Source organism: Python bivittatus, unplaced genomic scaffold (assembly GCF_059951505.1).
Source record: "Python bivittatus isolate LINGU-HERP-01145 unplaced genomic scaffold, Pbiv_v1 ctg000440_np1212, whole genome shotgun sequence".
Classification (NCBI taxonomy): Eukaryota; Metazoa; Chordata; class Lepidosauria; order Squamata; family Pythonidae; genus Python; species Python bivittatus.
Genome location: NW_028277063.1, coordinates 3,098,582 through 3,121,089, shown reverse-complemented (window position 1 = coordinate 3,121,089; position 22,508 = coordinate 3,098,582). Strand labels below are relative to the sequence as shown.

Sequence of the window (22,508 nt, the reverse complement as noted above, 5' to 3'; positions counted from 1 at the left end):
TAACCGGGGATCTTTTTTTTTAAGGTGGCGAAATCCTCCTAGACACGTCCTGCTCTTTGGCTGGCCAGCGGCAGGTCTCCGATGCCCCTACCCAGCAGCCCTCGCGGCCAGATGGTCCGAGAGCCAGAAGAGTCCAGCCGTTCTGAAGGCGATCTCAGAAGTCAAACTTTTTCGCAAGGTGGGAAATTCAACCCCTGCAGGATTCCCTCTCTCTGAGTCCTACAGTCACCACCTGACCTCTAAGACTCTTATCACGCAGTCGGATGCCCACCATAACCTATTGTAGCAACCTCGAAAGGCCGGGGATTCCTAAAGGATGACTTCTTGCCAAAGCCATGCTAGTCTGGTTCGTGGGTAACATTGAGGTAATTTTTATAGTAACAAAGTGTAGCTGGTGGTACTTGTGCTGAGCAAGAAAACTTAGCCACAATAGCTGGAATTGTACAGTAGGCTTACAGTAAACTGGAATGTATAAATTCATTGGCTTGATGCTTCCAACAGAGCTAAGTGCAATTAGATGATATTTTGGCTTAATGTGGGATACGGGAAACCTGTTGGAGTTACTGGCATAAACTGTATAGACTTGATGGGTCTACTATGAGTACATCTAGATCCAACTCTTGAAGAGATGTCATATAATGTTTAATCTATTGCTGTAATCTCTTCCATTTTCCTTTCCTTGAAGTCTCAATTCATTGCCTACTCCATTCTCTTTCAGCCTTACTAATGATTTCTCTGAACCTCAGCTTCCTACTGGGGTGGGGTTTTCAGCCTTGGCCTGACAGCAAATTTTTCTTTACCTCATCAGAACAAATCTCATCCATTCTACTGCTGAAACGAAGAGTCTATGAGCTGCTGGACATTACAGCATTTCAGCCAATCTGTGTCAATGGTGTGATTGCCACCAGGACAACGTGGCATGGATAACTGATTTCTGAGGCTAAATGAGGGAATGTCCTGTGCATGTCCAAATGTGAAAAATCACAAATGAAGATGCTTCTTGGGCCCAACTTATTTTGGGTCTTGATAGAGGCGCTGCTGTTTTACCTGCTCTCAGTCCCCCTCCTTCAAAATCCTATCATGGAAAAAGGAGGAGCTGCACAAATATGTAGAGGCCATCTGTTCAAAAGTTTTCATATGGAAAGTTGTAGGGGGCATATCAGCAATTGCCTGCCCAAAATGAAATCATACCTCACCTGCAGAAAACATTACATTTTGTTAGATTAAATTCCACAGCTTGGAAGGGAAAACCAATATGTAATGGTGTTGTTATTAGAGCATCTGTAGGCAAAAACAAGGTGTTGGACTACAACTCCATTATCCCAAGCAGCATGAGCAAGGAATATGGTAGAAGATGCTATACCCCCACCCTTTGGGGAGTGTTATAGGTTCCCCATATTAAAATGAGGTTAGAACCAAGAAAACCTTGGTTCAAATCCCCATTTAGCTCAACGGTAAGGTTGAGATAGTCCCAACTTTCAACCTAACTATCTCACAGGTTGTAGTGAGGATAAAACATACATTGCATATAGGTGTGTGTGTGTGTAAGAGAGAGGGCTCTTCCTCACAGCCATATTGAGAGGTCAATAATCTTATGGGTAAAACTGCCTTAAAAACATTCTGTGTTTTCAAGCCCTACCCTGGGGGGACTTGAAAAGGGTTGGAGGGGCAGGGAGGGAGAGACCTTGAGAGATTCACAATCCACCACCAGTCATGTTTTTCTGCCCTTCCCAGATGTCTGATTGTTTCAAAGTCTTTGGATGGTACAACCCACACAACTGACCCCTGAATCTGTTAGCCTTCCAGAACCTTTCAAGGAATAAACACATCTTAGGTTTTCTTGGCTTATCAACAGGAATATCAGTCTTCTGGAAGATCTGCAGCTGCTTTTCCATGAAGATGATATTCCCATGTCCAGGTTTCCCACTCCCCAAAAGAAGAAATAGACTGCAAGTGATTTTGTTTGCTTGTTCATTGAATTTCTAGGCTGCCTGATGCTGGGAGAGATTCTACAGGAGTCTCTCCCACAGCTGCTGTACCACCAAAATGGTTATGGAGGAGCAGAGCCCAGCACCTGGCTGCAAAGAGGTTTTGCTAGTTGGAGCCAAGAAGATCAGGCCCTCCAAAGGCTTTTCCTTCAGATGCCCTAGAATGACCACATGGGAGGTCTTCTTTCAGGATGTTGGGGTAAGCCCAACCTTTCTGTCAGGACACCTTGGATCAGTTTCAGCCTGCCTCAGCAGGAGGCTTGCAATGAGATGGACTCCACATCATGAGGAAGGTTCTCAGCAACAGCAAGCAGACATTGGATGAGCTAAGTCAAACAGACACACAAATTGCAGCTAACTGAACCATATTTTGTTTGGATTCACACAACACACTGAAGTGTACATTAACCACTAACCATAAAGGCAGAACAAATACTGAGCCACAAAATAACCAACCACGTTTTAGCCTAGCATGCTCTGGGCATGCAGCCATATATTCTTTTGAACTCCATGGAGAAAAGAAAAGAGAAGAAAGGATACAAACTAAATAAATAAGCACGTAGACTGATCTAAGATTCATACTTTTAAAGCTTGATTTCTCATGCTGTTAATTCAAATCACCCTTTGCTGTTGCTTAGCTGTATTTTGAGGATGACAAAATAACATTTCTTTTGCACTCACGCTACAGTTACATAAAACTATAAAACTACATAAAAGATTTATTTGATTGAATTAGGGACAGAACACATCCCTAATGTCCATTTTAGGGCACAGCAACCCATAGCTGGCTTTGTGTCATTCATGCCACGGTATGCACATCTGAATATTTACTTAGAACCAAAGAGATGGGTTATCACTTCCCCCATCATGTCTTCCTTGCGGGCTCCTCAGAAACATCTGAATCCTAGAATGGAGATGCTAGTTTGGGGCCTGATCCAGTGGGAGCTGAGGTTTTAGGCACTAGGAGAACCCAAGCATGGAGAAGTTTACCTTTTTCTGAAAACTATCCTGCTCATTCCCACTTTTGTCTGCCTCTGCTCCCAACCCTAGACCACCATCTTCCTAATATAATCTATTTCCTCAGGAGCTGTTTTGTCCTCTTCACACATTTATGACATTTAAAAAAAAAAAAGCAGGGATTTGATCACATGGTTGTGGCTGCCATCTTGACTTTTTTTAAACCCCATCCCCATCCCCAGGACACCCCTGACCCATCCAAGTAGAAAAGGTATTCTTTCTAAATTGGTTCATGCCTTCAAGCTCACATTGCAGGTATTTTGAGAAGCAGTGGTCAAGCACATATGTGATGCCTACACTGGAGATGTCAACTTATCCTTGGCTAGAGATTCCATTTTCACCCCAGACCTTCCATTGCTCCCAAATTGTCAAAAGGGGCTGAGCTGGCAAAACTGCTCAGGGACCAAATTTGATCCAGAGGTCTCTAGTTGGTGACCTCCAGTCTACATTCCTGTGGATCAGCTGCACACTATCTTCAAGGATGCAGCCTGAATCTCACCAACCTTTCCCACTCCTTTTCTGCCCCCATGGAGTAAGGTGACATTTTGTTGGGCGAACTGCTCAGCCTGCTCCTGGAATGACATAATGGATAAGAGAAGTGTTATCTCACTGCATCAAGGTAAGTTGAGAGCACCAGATTTCGGGGAATCCACCGGGCTTCCAATCCACCTTAAAAGATCTTCCTCCCCCTCCCTCTCTCCCTCTCTCAATTGCATCTCTCTGGGTCCCCTGGGCGTGAGGAAGGGAAAGAGAGGAGAGAAGATCTGTGCATTTTAGAAGTGGGGGGGAGAAGGAGGGGGGAGGCGGCTTTGGCTGGGAGATGCAGAGGAGAAGGAAGAGAGAAAAAAACAGGCGAGGGAGGAGTAAGAGAAGGGGAGCCTGAGAGGAAAAGGGGGGGAGAGAGAGGGAGGGGGGAGAGATCTGAGATAAGCAGGGAGGGTCCCCCCAAAACAAGAAGTGGGGAGAAAGCAGAGGGACTGAGGAAGACGGCAGAGAAGAGGCAGAAGGAGAGATTGCTGAGAAAGGGAAGGTGGAAGGAGAGGTGAAAGAGTGAGAAAGAGGGGAAAGCAGAAAAGGAGGGGGGGAGAAAGACAGGTGGAGAAAGAAAAGCGAGAAGAGCAGAGGGAGGGACAGCAGAAGGTAAGCCGGGGAAAGAAGGAGGCAGCTCAGAAGAGGCTAGTCCGCGGGGAGGGAGGGAGGGAGGGAGAGGCGGTGGGAAAGAAAGAAAGAGAAAAGAAAAGAAAAGAGAGCGAGAAAGAAGTTAAGTTAAGGACGCATCGCGGGCAGCAGCGCCTCCTTCCCCCGCCACCGGCCAGCGCCAGCGCCAGCGCCCCCAGCCGCGTAGCGGGCAGTCCCGCCGCTCAGGCGCCTGAGGGGACGAGGCGGCGAAGCGGGGCGAGCTCTTCCACCCCGCACCCCCGCGCGCAAACTCTTCACGGCCGGAGCGCCTTCCCCTCCCCGGACGCCACCCGAGCATCTTCCGCATCTAATTGACGTGGGCGGTGGGGGGGAGGTGGTGGTATCCCCAGGAGAAGGGGCGGGAGGAGGAGGAAGATGGAGGCGTCGAGGAAAGAGACCTAGGGAGCGGGAGAGCGAGAGGGCATGGAAAGGGCAGGGGGCTTCCGAGGATGAGGGCTCTCTCTCGGGGGGCGTAAGGGCCGGCCGCGAGGAGGCTCGACTTCCATCTCCGGAGGCTGCGGACGGGGGTCTTTGCCGCGGGATGCTGAGGAGGGGGCAGCTCCAGGTTTAAGACCCCCTCCTGCCCCACCAGGATGTGGACCGGACCAGGCGGGGGGCTCTGCCTGCTGGGATCGCTGCTGCTGCTGCTGCTGCTGGGAGCAACTTGTATGGCTGGTAAGAGAGAGAAAGAAGAGAGGGAGGGGAAGGGGGAGAAAAGATTAGCCCGGAATGTGGTTTTTGGGTTTTTGTTTGGCGGGGGCAGAGACTGTATTGCTTGATGTGAAAGGAAAGGGATTTCTCTGGAAGAAGAGGATGAAGCAAACCCCAGTGGAGCCACAGCCAGGGGTAACTCTCTCTTTCACCTCCGCCCCGACCTATATACATGCACAATTTTTTTTCATTCCTATTTGTGAGCATGGGTGTGCATATACACCCTCACCCACAAAAAGATCCCCTTATTTATGGACGCTAGTTAATAGAGACAAAATCAATCAATTGTTCTGAAGGGGAATTTTCCCTGTCACGTTCTTTCTAATCCCTCTCCCGTTTCATCCACCGATGCATCTTTTCGGATACCTGATTAGCCACAGCTTGAAATTTCCCCAGGCTCAGATCCCACCTGTTCTTTTCTGTCTCAGCCTCAGAACAGGACAAGAAGAGGCACCAATTTAGAGGCAAAAGTGTCTCTGAGCATGTGGAGAATCTTTCTCCATATTCCATGCTGTTGAGCAGCTTTGATTTGTTCTCATCTCGGATGTTTCCTGGGATGTAGCCTGCCAGTCTGATTATCAGCATTCTCAGTTTGGGTTCTGGACAGTCTGAGGAAGGAAGGAAGGAAGGAAGGAAGGAAGGAAGGAAGGAAGGAAGGAAGGAAGGAAGGAAGGAAGGAAGGAAGGAAGGAAGGAAGGAAGGGGGAGGGGGAGGGGGAGGGGGAGCCAAGGGAAGGGAAGGGAAGGGAAGGGAAGGGAAGTTGGATTATCTATATGACAAGGAGTGGCAAACAGAGATCTATATAGGCCATTTCTTTGTTCCTGTCCTCTCACCTCTGCTAATTTACCATTTTTCCTTCCATCTTCCTCTCCTCCCTCCTTTTCTAGTGCAATTTGTTCCTGCAAAGACCTACGAGGACTGGTGGGCATACAAGGAAACACTTCATGGAAGCTTTGTGCCAGGTACATAATTCTCCATGCCAGGATGGTGGTGATAGAGGACATTCCAAAGAGCAAATAGTGGCTTGTCTTCTCCTTTTGGTGTCTTTCTGATGTTCTCATCCTAGATGTTCCTCCCAGGTCTGTGACCTCTTCATGAGGAAGACACTTGCCATGAATTGACTTTTCTTGTGACTGAAACATGTATTGGGGCCAGTGAATTGTCTTCATGTTTAATATGTGCCTTTATTTTTGTCACAACATCCTATTGACCCATGCTGTATGGTTTACAAATCAATAGCTGAGTCTGAGTTAGTGTTTCTCCTCATGGCTGATGATTTAGAAGGGGGTATAGTTCAGGAGAAAACACTCGCTTTGAATACAGAAATCCAACTAAAAGGTACAGGCAGTGATTGATGGGAAAGCTTATGCTGGAAACTCTGCTGTTACTCAGCTTTTCCCAACATGGCGCCATCCAGGTGTGCTGGACAATCCAAGATTCCCTGACAGCGTGGAAATTCTGGGAAATGTAGACCCACACACTTGGATGTTACTTGGTTTGGGGACAAATGACCCAATCTGATTTAAAGTAGCTTCTTACATTCTTAAAGCTTAGCTAGGGGGCAGCACCAAGCCAAACTTGGCTGATTTCAAAAAGCTTAGCAGAATTGGACCTGGTTAGTATTTGGATAGGAGACCATTAGGAAATTCTAAGGATGTTGGCTGGACTGGAAAGTCAAAAAAAAGCTTCCAAGATAGGGTATTGGCCAACCACCTCCATATCATTGCCAAGAAATTGATATGGAGGTTCTCATGAAGTCAGCCTTGACTCAAAGGAAACTTTAGCTTTGCTTGACATTCCAGAAGGTGAAAAGGACCAAGAAGGGAGATTGTTTAAATATTTATTTTTACTTCAGCAGTTTGGGGGAAATGGTTCTACTTATGCCCAAACTGGGTGATGCCTCCGTGATGATAAGAGGCATTCCTCTGATTGCTGGTGCTGTGGGCCACAACAAGGCCTTCCACATTGGCCTGCAAGCCCTCAGCACTACTGCCAGAAATGACCCCTTACTCTGATCTAGCTGAGTATACCTCAAAAAAAGTGGATGGGGAATTGTCATGAAGAAGGCTGTATGGAAAGATAGAAATCATCTGACCTGGCAGGCAATTTGCTATCTGCAGACAGTTCAGAGTTGAAGTATATAGAACATTGTTTCTCAACCTTGGCAACTTGAAGATGTGTGGACTTCAATTCCCAGAATTCCCCAGCCAGCCATGCTGGCTGGGGAATTCTGGGAGTTGAAGTCCACACATCTTCAAGCTGCCAAGGTTGAGAAACACTAATATAGAAAATGACCAAATGAATGGTGAGAGAGTGAAATAGACAAGTAGGCAAATAAAAGAGCAGGATTGCTGGACCATTCTTGGTTAAACAGAGCATTTTTTGCTCCTGTAATGACATCCTTAACCCCAATTTTCAAAGTTTGCTGTTTTCCTTATCTCAGTCAGGACAAACACAAATCTCCATGTTGGTCCTTTGTAAAAGTCAAAACACACATCTTTTGTTGAAAGGGAAGGCATGCCTTCCTCTCATCAGGTGACACAAAACAGTGTGTCCAAGGACAGGCAGTGTCTGATAATAGTTGGGGGGAAAGAGTGGGTGTGGGGTGTGGGCAGGGGTGTTTTTGGGGGGAGGGGACAAAAAAGTGAAGATGGTAGCTGTGATCAAAGCTTCCACCCCTTTTATATTATGCTGCATTTGCCACACACATAAAAAAGGAGAGAAGCTTTGATTGCACGGTGGTGGCCACAAGACTGACTTTTTGGACCCCCTCCCCACAAATGCTCCTGGGCGTGAGTGAAGATTTCCCTTGCTCAGGGATGGAATATTGGCATGCTCCCTCACCCTTCTGTTTGGAAACATTGATGGATTTCTTCCTCTCATCCCTTTTCCCCACCATATGTTCTTTATAGCTCCTTCCAGCTCCCTTCTCAGCCAGGATCAGACCACCCTCCCTTTCTCCTTTCCTCCCCAGGCTCCTGGCTTCTTCCAAACTTCCAAACATGGCAGTGGAGGGAACCAGCTCCCCGTTTCAGCTTAGGCAGGTTTAGCAGATGCATGCAAATGGGATTCAATCGGCATAATTTATTCTGAGCTCAGGAGTGGGGTTTCCTCAGCGCAGAACCTCGGCACCCCTTCTAGGCAGCCCATTAGAGTGGAAGACCAGATGAGGACAGATGTCTCACGGGTGACCCCTCTCCATGTCGGAGGCTGGGGATGCCTCGCAGAGTCCCAAGGGTGGTGGTGCCGAAGAAGGGGAAGAGAAATGTTGCTGTGGTCTTCCTGCGAGGGAGGGGACGCTGCTGGGGGAGAGCACTACTGCGCCGCGGCTGTACACAGTGCGGAGCTGAGGTGGGGGCTGGGCTCAGCTTGGCAACTGCAAGAGGCTGCATTAATATTTAATATCTCCCTTGCTTGCTCCAGCAATGCAGCGAACAGGAGGTGAAGAGAAACACAGTCACAATGGGTGGGTGGGTGGCTGGGCTGATGGGGTGGGCTTGTGACCATGGGGTTGAAAGCCACGGGGTTCTCTCCTTCCATCTCCCTATCCATTTAGCCTGCCTGGGGAAGGTGGCAAAAGGAAGAACGGGCAAAACCCTGATTGGAAAGGGGAAAAAAAAACCATTAAGTGTACACATATAGATGAGGATACAAAAATATGCCAGAGCCATTGAGGGACTGGGGATGAATCAACCCTGCAAGCACACGTACAAAAAGAAGATACGCCCAGGAAAGGCGGCCTAGAAATATTGTTTGACTAAATGGCATGCATGCACATTTTCTCTCCCTATTATTAAAAATGCATCAAGAGAGAAGGAGGATACTAAAATCTCTATATTTGTGCACGCACACACTTACTTATGTGTGTACATTATGTGTGTATTGATTCTAATGCACCACCTGATGACAATTTGCATTTACCAAAATAGCACAATCTTTCCTATCCTGGGGGATTATGACTGCCATGATCCCTGGCCTGGGGATGATGAGCAATGTAGTCAGCACATCCGGAGGGCATCCAACTGGGATTGACCGAGGCAACCCAAGAACACATACAATATCATGCCTATTCAGTAATATCCCATAAGACAACTCAGGAATGGCCCTGGGAATTAGAGACACACGTTTGCCCTGCTGATTTTATGCTTGCAAGCACAGGAGGTGCTTAATGGGAGGCTGTGACCATCTCCAGAATCACTGGCCCTTTGCTCTCCCCCAATGCATCAGATTTAATCCTACCCTGATTTGCAGTTCCATCCAGCTTCTCCTATATTACGTTTCTTTATCTTAGCTATGCGCGCAGATGCAACCAGTTGAGAAAGAAACACACTGAAGTGCTTGTAATCTTCCTTCCCCCGCCCACACACATATACACATTGGAGGCTGTTTTCAAACAAATGCACACGGGCGCACACACACAAAGAGGTACATTTGCTGAATGGCTCCCCTGATGCTGACACTCTCCCTTGTCTGTAATTGCACCCTGGAGAGCCAGGGATAAAAATATTTTCTTGGCTGGGGGAATATGTTTGTTTTTTATTGCTCTCTTTTAGGTCCTCCATTCTGGGGTCTTGTGAATTCAGCGTGGAGCCTCTGTGCCATTGGCAAACGCCAGTCTCCAGTGGACGTCAACACAAGCCAAATGGTTTTTGACCCCTTCCTCCCTCCGCTTCGACTCAGCATTGGTGGAAAGAAGGTTCGTCTGGGTGCACACACTGGTCTCTGGGGTTGATGGAAGGTAATCCCCAGTTCAGCCTTCCTCAGCTGAGGCTCTCTGCTGGAGGTGGAATTCGGGCGTTGCCTCTCCAACCGATCTGGAGTGCACCAGGTTGGGGAAGGCTATTCTAGCAAGCATCTGTGATCAGGAGTGCAGCCATTATCATAAAACAAAGTGAGTTGCACTAATGGCTAATTTCAGTAGCACCTAAGTGTAAGTAACTTCACCCAGCATTTGAAACATTTGGATTTGTTCCAGATTTTGTCATATTATTTGATGACAAAATCTGAGATCAACCCTTTTGTTTTACCCTCATCAGCCAAATCCCCAAGGCTGTGGGCAAAAGTGAATGTAGTAAGGTACTGCAAATATCCTTCCCAATTCTCCATGTGGCTCAGAATTCCTAAACATGTTTTGATTGCCCTAAGGTTCATTTCTTTGGAAGTGGGTCATGGGAAAATGATGGTATTCCTGCAATAAAGGGGAAATTTATACGTATATAATATTCAGGATGAAGCATGCTAGAAGGAAGGTACATAGCAGTCATACTCTGATCTAGGGGCCATCTTGACCTTTTTAACACCAAACTTTCATGGGCTGTCAGTAGTCTCCCAGATCAATTTTAGGTAGCATGATTCCTTTTTTTCAGAAAAATAAAATTCAGAACTCTCAAGAACAGGCGGCTTCTCACATCCTTGCCTGCAAGCCCTGGAGGCTGAATGTTTATGAAAGGATGGGCCTTCTCTACCACAGCATTTGCAGTCAAGATCAAAGTCAAATCTCTGCCTCTTCTTCAAACCCAGTTCCTGTACAGCCTCATTTTTAATTATACAGTGGCTGGCTTCAACAACATGCTAAGCTAGGTGAAATGGGGTTCTGTGGGTTGTGGGAAACCTAGCCATTATCTTTAGTAGATTGAGTGAATCGGGCCATCCCTGTAAGTTGTAATAAAGTCAATTTATTGACTTGATTGATTAGATTTATACCCTGCCATTCATTCAGTAGCTGAAGGCGGTGTACATAACATCCCTCCTTCCATTTTTCCCCACAATTACAACCCTGTAAGGCAGGTTGGGCTGAGAGAGAGGCACTCGCTCAAAGTCCCCCAGGGACCTTGTATGGCTGAGGGGGAACGAAAACCAGGGTTTCCCCTCTCCTAGTCCCACCTTCCCATGGCTGGCTAGGGAATTCTGGGAGTTGAACTCCACACATCTTAAAATTGATAAGATTGAGAAACCCTGGTATAGCATACTATGTAATACAACAACTGCATTTTGTTAAACCAAGTTTAAGGTTTAGAGAGTTTTGTAAGTCCAGTTATCCAGGTTTTCTTTGACTTCCACCTGCCTGGTCAGGGAAAGAAAGGCACATCTTTTCTGCCCTTGCCAGAATGCTGTTAATTTTTTTTTTTTTTTATCACATCTTAAGATGCATTGGGCCTGTTCAGAGGTCATGGTAAACCATAAAATGGGCTTATTTAGCAGCAAAATAAACATAGACACACAGTTTGTGATCTGTAACCAACCAAAGTTCTGCCATAAAGACACAAACATTATAGAAGGAAGTTGATCGGTAGAGAAAGTGCTACATGTCCCCATGGACCGTAGAGCATGAAACAGATTGCAAACAGGGTGCAGAGAGAGCTAGCCTTCGGCCACGTGGAAGGAAATGATTTTTAATAGATGATATCAATCTCAGTAATAGTAATAATAATAATTATGGATCCACTCAGCTTCCAGCAGGCCTTTGGTTCTTCCCCTTCCCCACCACCAGCACTATGGAAGGCAGTTCCGTCATAACCCTCATTAATCTCTGGAATGGGGAGGAGATGAGGGTGTGGATCAGATTATACCTAAGTGGCCTCTTTCACTCCACAGCCTGGCAGGGCTCTGTGGTTATCAAGGAGCTCTGCCAGGTCCAATCCAAGAACAGCGAGGAAACAGTTCATCCAAATTCAATTCCTTTATTGATTACACCATATAGACAGAATCTTGCCAGACTACATCTATACTACTGCAACTAGTGGATATACTCTGGGAGATTCTAGGGAGTGGCTATCCTGATCCTCTTATGCTTCCCACGCTCCATCTCCGGACTGTGTTGTCTTTCGTCTCCTTGCCCTTCCTGGCATGCAACCCCTCCTTGCTCTCTACTGCAATCACCCTCCCCTTCGTAGATACATTTCATCACAAGCTCTGGGAGATGAAGCAGCAGAAATGATGGCTGGAGCACAGATGGCAGAAGACAAGGAATGAGTGAAACCAAACATGGGTACAAGCTTGTGTTCGGGGCTACGTGTTGTGATAAGAGTGGCAAAGTGGAATACCTTAGACTGGCCCTCTTTAAGGTAACCTGTACCCTTCGGGGGCAGGATGGGACTGAAGATGTTCTTTGGGAGCGCTATGACAAGTTTGCTAAACATTTCTCTGACAAAACCAGCTCATATGCATTCCACATTGATAGAAGGCAGTAGGACATGGTCTTCAAGTTGATCTGGAACTCTCTTCAGCTTTGTAGGCTGATGCTGGAGTCTGACCACCTGCAGATTGGATCATTGCCCCACTTGGCTTCTTCAGATAGTTAGAGGTGGGGTAAACAGTTGGATCTGGGAGGTGATTAATGTCCCTGAGGAAGAGGGTGATACCTGCTTCCTTGAAGTGGGTGGTGATGCCCCTCCCCTTTTATCCAGCCCTGGTAGAGAACTTCTCTCCAATCATCATCCTTCCCTTTTTAGGAAAGGTTTTGGAGAAAGTGTTTGGACTGCAGCTACAGAGGATCCTGGAAGGAGCAGATTATCTGGATATCATGCAGCCAGAGGTCAGACCTGTATTTGGTGTGGGAACAGCCACTATTGTCATTATTGTCTCCTCCTGCAGATTAGTGGAACCATGTACAACACAGGCCGGCACGTCTCTTTTCGTCCAGATCCGCTACAACTGGTTAATGTTTCGGGAGGGCCTCTGCCATACAGTCACCGGCTCCAAGAGATACGGCTGCATTTTGGCAGCGAAGACGGATTTGGCTCAGAGCACCGGATAGATGGTGACAGCTTTTCTGCTGAGGTGAATACAACTGTTCAATCAGGACTAACACCAACGAAGGCAATGAAGGTGTCCTCTGCAGATTTACTTGAGGTTTCATCAGAGATGTTGACGGGAGGGTGAGAGTGATCAAAAGCTGCAAGATGGCAACTGTGGCATATTGAGTGAAATGCTGTTGGAGAACGAGAGTCCCATTTTTTTACATGGCCACTTGAGGACTTTGCCTCTCTGTTGGGAGCAGGAAGAGAGGGTAGCTAACCCTTTGATAGCCCTCTCTTTTCTGTTTGCATGACTCAGCTGATGAGGAAGAATTAGTTTAGTCTGAAACAACCTCAGGGCTTTGTGGGGCTAAAATTAATCTCCCATGGCTTTGCAGTTGACGACATTGTGGTGTTCAGCTCCCCATTAGCCTCAGTCATTTAAATGGGTTATGCAAACAGGGCCAGTGTGTATATACCAGCAATGAGGTGAAAATTAGTATAGCTTGCACTGAAATGCAAACTTATCTCATTTCACATTTTTTTGTAAGCGGTACCACAAATCAACTGCACACCGTCTGCTTCTCCCTGGTCCTCGTCTTCATCTAATGAGGGCTTTTAAGACCAGGCCATGATAGCACAAAAATGCACTCTATTAGGAAGAATTGTTTGCAATAACTATAATAGGCAAAATTGTAAACAAACATGCGTGTCGCAAGAAATGTGCGTTAAAAAGACATACAAATTTTGGGGTGAATTTTTAACAGTTCTGAAGCTTCATGAATTGAACTCGACAGATCTGCAGAAATGAGAAACTAAGTAAAACCGGAAAGAATCACTTTTTACTTTTTCCTTGCCCTTAGGTGCAGCTGATCCACTACAACCAAGAACTCTACCCCAATATTTCAGAGGCTTCACGCAATCCCAATGGTTTGGCTGTCATTTCCATCTTTGCCAATGTAAGTGTGTTGCTGTGGCTGCAAGGGGACACCAGGTGGGCCTTGACTGGGCAAGATGAGATGGGAAGTTAGGTAGCAAGGCACAATACCTTGGTTGGATTTCCATTTGCAGATTGGACCAAATCCTAACCCTTTCCTGACCAGGCTGTTAAACAGAGAAACTATTACCCGGATCTCATATAAGAGTAAGTGGAGCAAATCTGAAAGATGTGGATCACGTGAGGAAGCTGTATGCGAAGGTGGCTGAGAGTTGAAAGCTTAATTTTTAAGATGGGAGGGGACTGAGGGAATTTTTAAGATGGGAGGGGACTGAGGGTATGATGGGAATTCATGCAATATAAGGGTTCCTCTTGTAACATTGATGTAAGAATCATGGCAAGACTCGACTGTGTCCAGTAGATTGTTTAGCTTCAGCAAAAGATTGTTTAGCTTCATGACAGCATGAAATCTTTGAATATATGATTCTGTGTCCAAATGGTAGAAAAGGGTTGCTACTTTTGGTTGTGTTATTTGTTAGTTTCTTGGAAGTATAAGAAAGATCACAACTGGTAACTAAATGGATCTAACCATCAGGGCTGTTCCCATATTCTTAAGGTAGGCATGCACGTATGTACCTATTCCAACAGATGATGCTTATCTTCTACATGACTTGAGCCTTGAAGATCTTTATCCAGAGACATTTGGTTTTATCACTTACCAAGGATCCATGTCAACCCCTCCGTGCTACGAAACAGCCACCTGGATCCTCATTGACCGCCCCATCAATATTACCTCCGTTCAGGTAGGTCTCTGGGGCCCCTCAGTGCTGGATAAATTCTCTTTAACCTCCTTTTGGTCATTCCCCAAAACCTGCCTTCCCCTGACCTCTCTGAACCATCCTGGTGTCCTCTACCAGTCCTGAGCACTTGTCTCCCATCCCTCTGTTCTCCAGATTCACTCCCTTCGTCTTCTCAGTCAGAACCTCCCTTCTCAAATTTTCCGGAGCATGAGTGACAACTCGAGACCTCTCCAGCCCCTTTTACACCGAAGCCTTCGGGGCAACCGAGACCCACGGCGCCCCACTAAACGTTGCAAAGGAGCCTCCTACAGGCTACATGGTATGCAACCCAGGAATCCCATGTTATGAGCATTTCTGTTACACTCCCATTCTACTTATTTAGTTTCAGTCTTTCTTCTTTTTTTAGTTGCTCAAAGTTGCTCATACAGGAAGATCTTTTCCTTTCTACCCTTTCAAGTCCCCTATGAGTTGGATTTGGTTGAGTGGTAGGGACTAATGCAAGATAAGCTAGTGAGTTTTATGGCTGAGTGAGACCTAAACCTGAGTTCCCCCCAGTGTTCATACAAATATACTGTACTTGGGCTGCAACTATCCGGATGGCAGAAGAGAGACACAGAAACTTGACACTTCAGTGGTCATCCACATGTTTGCAGTCCAGAATTTGTGGCTCTAAGTCCAGGACTATAACACTATGGGGAGTGTAGCACAGCCTGCCCTGAACCCCATAAGCTAGACTGCTGCTCTCAGATGCAACGATATCACCATCAACATTGTCACCTTCAACAGACGATTCAATTGGCTTGTAAATGCAACTGAGAAGGGGGAAGCTTGTTTTGTCCTTTAACTGGGGGAGTAAAATGGATTATCCCAGCCTGAACATGAGAACAATTGGGAAATAAATTGTGGGCCCCGTAGTACAGAATGCTTTGATCACTCTGCCCCACCTAAAGCTAAACCTGCCAGATTTCAAAAGCCTTTGTGAAACCAGTGGCAACCAGACATAGGGTGTATCCACATGTCCTGCCTGCCTTCTTTGTCCACCCTGAGCCCATTGGAAGGCCACCTCTGCCCATCAAAGGCAGGGTTCTCCAACCTCTGTTGGCACAAGGGGGAGGGGTCATCTGCCCTCTGCACTTCATTTCATTGTAGGCAAATGTACGGCTTGTGTGTGCTATTCCAGGCACACCTCCACCGCCTTCAGTCATTGAGCATGATCCTCCATGACAATTTCATCCTAGGCTGCTGAAGTGGGGAAATTATGAACTGTCTGGAGATTTTTGTGTATTTTCTTTAACTTATCCACTTTTTTTTCTTTTTAAATCAGCCTCATGAGAATGACCAAAAGCAGGGAAATGGCAGAGGGACAGGAGGCTGGGAGTGGCTGGTAGGAGAGGCTGCAAGAAGGCTGCGTGTGTGCATATACGGACGCACTCATGGGGGCAAGCACAGCAAGGAAGCAAACAAACCCTAAACTTCTTGACAACTGTAAAGAAAAGGAAGAAAAACCAATCCCCCCCACACACACACACACACTTTCCTTCTCTCAGTATGGATGTACATCCCATTTTTCCTAGACTAGAAACCCAGGAGGTTTTTGGCTTGCTGAAGCTTTCCTACCAGCCTTGCAGGAGCTAGGAGAAGATATCTCTTTGGACTGAGTGCAAGGCCTGGGGTGAAACTGCCAAAAGTGAGTCAGTTTTCCTTTCTTGCTCAAGCCAGAGCAAGGACAGTGAAAGGCGTGAACCATTGTGAGGAAGCAACTCCAGCTTTGTGCAGGGAGTTAGAGGAGGTGATCCCTAAGATCCCTTCCAGTTCTCTTATTCTGGGACTGCTGGTTGTTGTGAGCTCACGCAAAGGTGAAACGCACACCCTCAAAGACACACACACCTCCCTGTCCCCTGGAAAGGAAGCCCGCTGGCATTGGCTTCCAGGATTGATAAGAGGGATAAGGAAGGATAAGGATAAGATAACGCCATTGGGATAGAACCCCTGGCTCATATCATTGCCCAACCCTGAAATCCAAACAGCGGTCTCTTCAGCTAGCTTCATTTCCTGCCACAATCAGCATGGAAGCCAAACGGCTTAAGGCTGCCATGTAGAATTGCTTAGTGACTGAAAGCCATTTGCACTCCCAACGGGTGCTGTGGCCTGGTGGAAGGTGCCCTTCCTCCTGTGACCCCATCTTGGTGGAAATCATGCTTCAAAGTGCTCTTTCTGATTCTCCTCCAAGGAAAAAGCAACTTCAGCTGTTCAAAAGTGAAGCCACCCTACTGCGTGGGGCGGGTTGGGAAGTTAAAAAGTGCCCCAAACAGGGAGGTATTAAAAAGCAGTATCAGCTACCCCATATTTCTGGTGCAGAAGGAGGTTCCTTCCTGCTGAAGTGAAAATAGTGCTAAACCAAAATATTCATCACAGGTTTGCGTGTTAAGATTCAGGAGGTTGGTCTTATGTAGCCTTCCCCAACCTGGTGCCCTCCAGAGTTCTCAACCAGTGTACACTCTGAAGGGCACAGCTTATCTATAAATAAGTCAGGGGCAGCTTTTTCTTTCTTTGTTATTATTAGGCTGGGTTCATACAACCTGTTAAATCTTTAGCCTTAGTTAACAAAACACAGATGTTGAGTTGCCCTGACAAAGAAGCTTATTAAGGCATACAGTGCTGGCCTGGTCACCCAGGATGTTAAGACAACGGTTAGGTTTTCACAGCTTGCTGTGCTGGAAACAATCCAAGCCTTTTTTAGACTAATATGTTTTTCTTTTCTGAACCAGACACAAATCAGTCATTCTTCCTGCTTCTTCAGGGGTCATAATAATTGGCTTGAGGGTTTTGGTGGGGGGGCTGCCCCACAAAGAACTACAGTCGGGCTGGATTTTGTGGTCACTAAAATAAATAAAAGACCCTCCCCCAGCATCATCTGAAAAATATTCTCAAAATCTGTTTGATTCCAAATGTCACCACTGCATACACACATTCACACTTTTGTGATGGATAAGAAGCCCATGAAATGGGAGACGGGGGCACAGCAGAGGGGTGAAAAACCAAAAGCATTTAATGTAATTTGAGCCATCTTTGTAATCAAAATTATACACCTACAAAATTAAATGGAGCAACTTGGGCCACTGAGTCCACCCTCCTGCTTTGTGGGGGAATCCAGATTAAAGCAACCCTGACAAATGAGCGAGAAAATTATTTTCCAAAGTAGGGGCAGACAGCAGGAAAGATTAACCCTGGAAAATACAACTGGAAAAAATGAGAAAGTGGTGGCCAGTTCTTTCCTTAATCAGTCTTCTTCTCCTTCTTTCTCCTCTTTCCCCCTTTTTGCAGTTGATGGAACACGGGCTCCCAAAACAGCCATGTAGTTCTGTTGCAACCTGTTTTGTCCTCCTGAATGTCTGAGTGCAACCATCGCTCAAACTTCAGTGTCCGACTGAGGAAGTTACAACCTCCCATCTCTGAATGATTGCTGTGGCTTCCATTGTGGGAAAGGCAACGTGTGGGGTACCAGGGAACCAGGCTGGAATTTCTGCCTTGGGGTGTTTGGAAAACAATGATCACATTATGGTTGGGTTGCCAAAGGCTTAAACAATGAAATGAGGGCTATTCATTTGCAGAATATGGCATGTCTCCCCCAATGGTATAGTCTAGTGTTAAAAGAAGGCGGGGGTATCCAGAAATGTGAGGACTAGAACCTTCACATTGCCTCCCTGGGTCTCCTAAAGCAATGCCGTCTGTCCTGGAGATCAAATATATTCAAAATCTTTATCAGTTGTAAATGTTAGGTGGAGGGAATTCACCCCAAATTATAGGCAGAGCAGCTAAGCTGTATCAGGCAGACAGCTGTATTCCAAATACTGTATGTACCTTAGACTGTTTGGTTGGAAATAGAAATGCAGAGGAATATCCTCATAATACCCTAGTGAGCCCCCAATATGTTTATGGGGCATTCTGAATAGTTTTCTCAAAGACTTGAAATGCCACGCATCTCAGGAAGTTTAAGAGGGGGGAACAGCATTACATGGGCATAACCCCACAAACTCTAAGCTTCGTATGTTATTTTTAAGAAGAGTTAATACACTTGGAACTTTAATCTGGGTAAAACTTGAGAGAATCTGGGGTGGAAAATAGAAATATGATCTCCCTCCCAAATCTCTCTATCCTGGGGGGTTTGGGAGAACAGGTAAAATAAGGGATCTGTGCTTATCATTTCATTCTGAATGGCCTTCAACAGCCCTAACTGTGAAACAGGAGAGGGAGTATTTTTATTGCCAAAAGAACCCACCTTTTGAATATTGATGAGTATTATTAATTTAAGAAAAACACTGGTTTTCCAAACAAGCTTTGTTTACTTTGGAGTGAAATTATTTCATTGAGACAAGGGCCTAGTCTGTCACTTTAAGTGGCAGGGCCCAATTCACACCATGTTGGAATTGTCACATGGGTATTCAAGAGGGGTCAAAAAAGTCAAGATGGTGGCCACAACTGCATGATTGAACTTCTGTCCCTTTTTTATGTGTGTGGTATGCACCACAGTGTAGAAAGGGGCAGGGTGCCTTCATCTTGACTTTTTTGACAACACCACCCCCTGGTGCCCTGATTCATCATATAAATAGTGGTGGCAAAGGGAATTGGAAGAACATATTGGAAAGAAAGGGGAAGGGATCTAGCCCCCTCTGCTCTCTTCGTCTGCCTGCATCTCCACCTGCAACCAGCAGACTCACATTTGTGGCCCCTGATGCCACAAGAAGGCTACCAACATGATCATGAATGCTCAGAGATGCAATTTCTCCTTTTTCAAATGAAACAAATTCAGCCCTCAATCAGTGGGATAAGCCTATGTTTGGTTTAGCAGAATTATTGCAAACAAAACAGAAAATCTAGATTGGTGCCCCCAGGTGGGTTCCTGCAGCAAGGCATTTGAGGACATCTTCCTCCTTCATCTGTAGGACATCAAGGCCTCCAGACATTTTGAAAATTTCCTTTTAAAGCAATGACAGGAAATCTGGTGATAACGCCACCATATGGAGTCCTCCCTAAGGTCAGAGAGAAGCATAAACAAAATACGCCACATGAAGCTTTCATCCCCCAGGGCCAAAAATTCACCACCATTCCAGTGATGTCACTGCCATGTTCCTTCCTTAGAGGAACATATATATTTACGCACACGCCCATATACATACATATACATGCATACATAGGGAACCCTGCAACAGTCACATACGCTCACACACACACAACCAAACGTATGCCTTCCCCCCACCCCATACAGAGAAAGCCTTCTTCCAAGACAGAAGTCTGCAGATATGCAGACACGCACAGTTTTTCAGTGACAGCCGTGTTCCCTACTCAGTTCAGAATTAAGACTCCTTATAATCGCTCTGTGGAGAGTCATTTCTATGGATAAACTCTATGCATAAACTCTGTTGGGTGTCTGGAGATCCTGCAAAATACAAAAAAAATCCACCAAAACTCAAGGGGACCATTGCAAGTACAAAATTAATATACCAGCTCTATGGCTGTAGGCTTTTTGCTTTAAAAAATTTATATACTGCCCTTCTACTAGTCTCCCAGAATGATTGATAAAATATTATTTTAAATGCACCCCCTCCCCAATGTTGTATAATGAATGATAGAAAGTTAAAATGATAATATAAATCTCTCTTTCTGGCATCTAAAAGATAGGAATGATCTCAGATCTGGCCTTCTGAGTGCTTGGCTGCTTGAGGCAACACATCTGGAATCTGATAGAGCTGGCAGATCAACCAAACATCAAAACAACCATAGGACAGCCTTTTTCCCTAGCTGAGGGGGTGCTAGGCAGACCATGTGGTACCCCCTCTGTGTTCTCTATCCCCTTTTCTCTGTTTCTCAGCAGCTGCATTTGAGGCAACTGCCTCTTCTTCCCTTAAGGGTAAAGCTGGTCCTGATGTTGGCAAACATCTGGGTGAGAATTCATATCTTCTGTTCACTCTACTGCAACCCTCTCTCTGTTAAATACTCATCCAGTTTACACATCCAAATTTAGCACTGCAAGTAAACATATGGCTTCCTGAAGTACTATTTGATGCAGTTCATAGATCCATAACTAAATAATATTTTTAAAGGCCAAAGAACAGAGGTAGAACTCTCGTTTTGGAAGCAAGGCAATTCCAAACTTTCACCTCTGTTTTAAATCTTGGATGAACTGAAGGCAGATCTGGATTAGTTGATCAATCTCTGGGTAATAAGCAGATGATCAACAAGGATTTCCGACTCCTTTTTTAGCCATAACTCATTTTCCTCAAAGAACTGCAGAAAACACTTCTGATAATCCAGAAAGCATTTCTACCTGCAAGGACCTTGAGTTCTGCTACTTGAAGTACATTACTGAGAAGATAAATCTTTGACCACCTAGTTAATGATTTTATATCTGACTCTTGTTGGTGGTACTTAACATTTGTGGTTATAAAATAAAATCTGACCCCAAAGTCCATCCACCATGACTGCATTAAACGGAGCACAGGTGAAAGAGTTGGGATGAGTTCTCAGTGACCTCTTGAAAGGCCACAGCTGTTGCAACAGAATAGGAATGAAGTTCTTCCTTTGGAGTTAATCTTATCTCCATCTAAACCAGCTATTAATGGTATTCCATCTAGGGATTATCCATTTTTAATTGTGCAAAGCTCTCTCCATCAGCTTCCTACTTTGGCAAAGCACAGGACAGACAAAACAAATTCCATAGCTCAGGGCTGATCAAACTACAAATGGTTGTCTGGGAAGTCACAAAAGTTCAGAAGTTTCATTGCATTTGAATCCAAAGGGAGATTTTTCCTCTCCTGTCTCAGAATTAGGAATAGGGTTAGACGGGGATCAGGAATATCCAAGTTTGAATTCCCATCCTGTCACAGGGTTCACTGGGTTACTTCAGACCAGTCACATTTCTCAGCCTAACCTATCTTATAACAAGAAGGGCAAATCACCTTGAACTCAGTAGAAGAATGACTAAACAGAAATGTAGCAAACAAATGGCAGTTTTTTTATGTAAGGTTGTACAACTGTATTGCAAAACAGCAGTTTTCAGCTGCTAAGACCAGGACTTTCCTGAAGGCAAGGAAACTGCTTCTGACGGTGTCTAGGCTTAACTGAGTAAACTGGGCACAAATGTAAGGCTGAGATTACAAATGGTGATTTGATTGCTCCTTGTTACCACTCCTTCTGCCCAGCTATAGAGTACACTCTGGCCTTACAGCACACTGGGATTCACAGCAATTTAATTGCCTCGTGAAGATCTGGCAGTAGTTGCTTTTCCAACGTTATAAAAAGGGAGCACCTGGCCGATTTCAAGATTTACATTCTCCAGAACAGAAATAAATGGTTGGAGTGACCTTATTAACTACAGCTCCCGTGGGGACAGTCATTTCCTGGTGCAAAAAGCCAGAACTGAGAAACTGGGGCATCAGAAATAACGATGTGTAAAGTCGTTACCCTGTAGACAGAATTACCTGAGCAAAAAAGAAGAATTAAGTGTGAATCACCCTAAGATTTAGCCAGCGGGATAATCCATGAAGATGGATTCTACTGCCCTCTTGTGAAACTTGTTGCTGGTGAGAGCTCTCGACTCTGAAAGTGGCGGAATTCAGAGCTGTTGTCTAAGGTGAATAAACTCTCAGCCACAACTACACCTTAAAAAGATGCACACAGGGACAGGAGAAAAGAGGGAAGACATCAAAAGCTGGCCTGCTGTGGTCTGATGTAATGATCTGGGAGCTGGTGCCTACTTCTCCAAGCTCCAGCGCTGAGGCAAATCAATATATTCAGTTTTCCTGCTCCTTACTCTATAGGCCAATGTTTCTCAACCTTAGCGACTTTAAGATGTGTGGACTTCAACTCCCAGAATTCCCCAGCCAGCCATGCTGGGAGTTGAAGTCCACACATCTTAAAGTCGCTAAGGTTGAGAAACACTGCTAGAGGCCAACCTCTTGACACCCCAGGAACCACACAACAATCTTGCTCAGCATTGTGGCTCTACCTCTAAGTGAGGAATGCAACACTGTCAGACCCAGGGTTGGGAGTAGCCCCAGAATCCTTCCAAAAGTTACCCCTGAACCGTAAGGTCTATATGGCTAAAATGCACATTCTTGAATATATAAGGAGTAAGGAGTTA

The 22,508-nt window shown here is 45.6% G+C and overlaps 1 protein-coding gene across 2 annotated transcripts; it reads left to right on the top strand.

Moving 5' to 3' along the window:
* The first annotated feature begins 3,125 nt into the window (after positions 1 to 3,125).
* CA11 (carbonic anhydrase 11 (inactive)) lies at positions 3,126 to 22,193 on the top strand. Of its 2 annotated transcripts, XM_088142653.1 has the most exons (10): positions 3,126 to 4,145; positions 4,777 to 4,859; positions 5,783 to 5,857; positions 9,449 to 9,591; positions 12,489 to 12,674; positions 13,495 to 13,590; positions 13,703 to 13,775; positions 14,217 to 14,371; positions 14,522 to 14,687; positions 17,693 to 22,193. In XM_088142653.1, the coding sequence occupies exons 2-10, from the start codon at positions 4,778 to 4,780 to the stop codon at positions 17,725 to 17,727; spliced, it is 1,011 nt and encodes a 336-aa protein (XP_087998779.1). In that variant the 5' UTR covers positions 3,126 to 4,145; position 4,777; the 3' UTR covers positions 17,728 to 22,193. The 2 variants fall into 2 exon arrangements, with proteins under 2 accessions (XP_087998779.1, XP_087998778.1); XM_088142652.1 differs by lacking the exon at positions 3,126 to 4,145 and having other exon boundaries at positions 4,204 to 4,859.
* Positions 22,194 to 22,508: the final 315 nt, after the last annotated feature.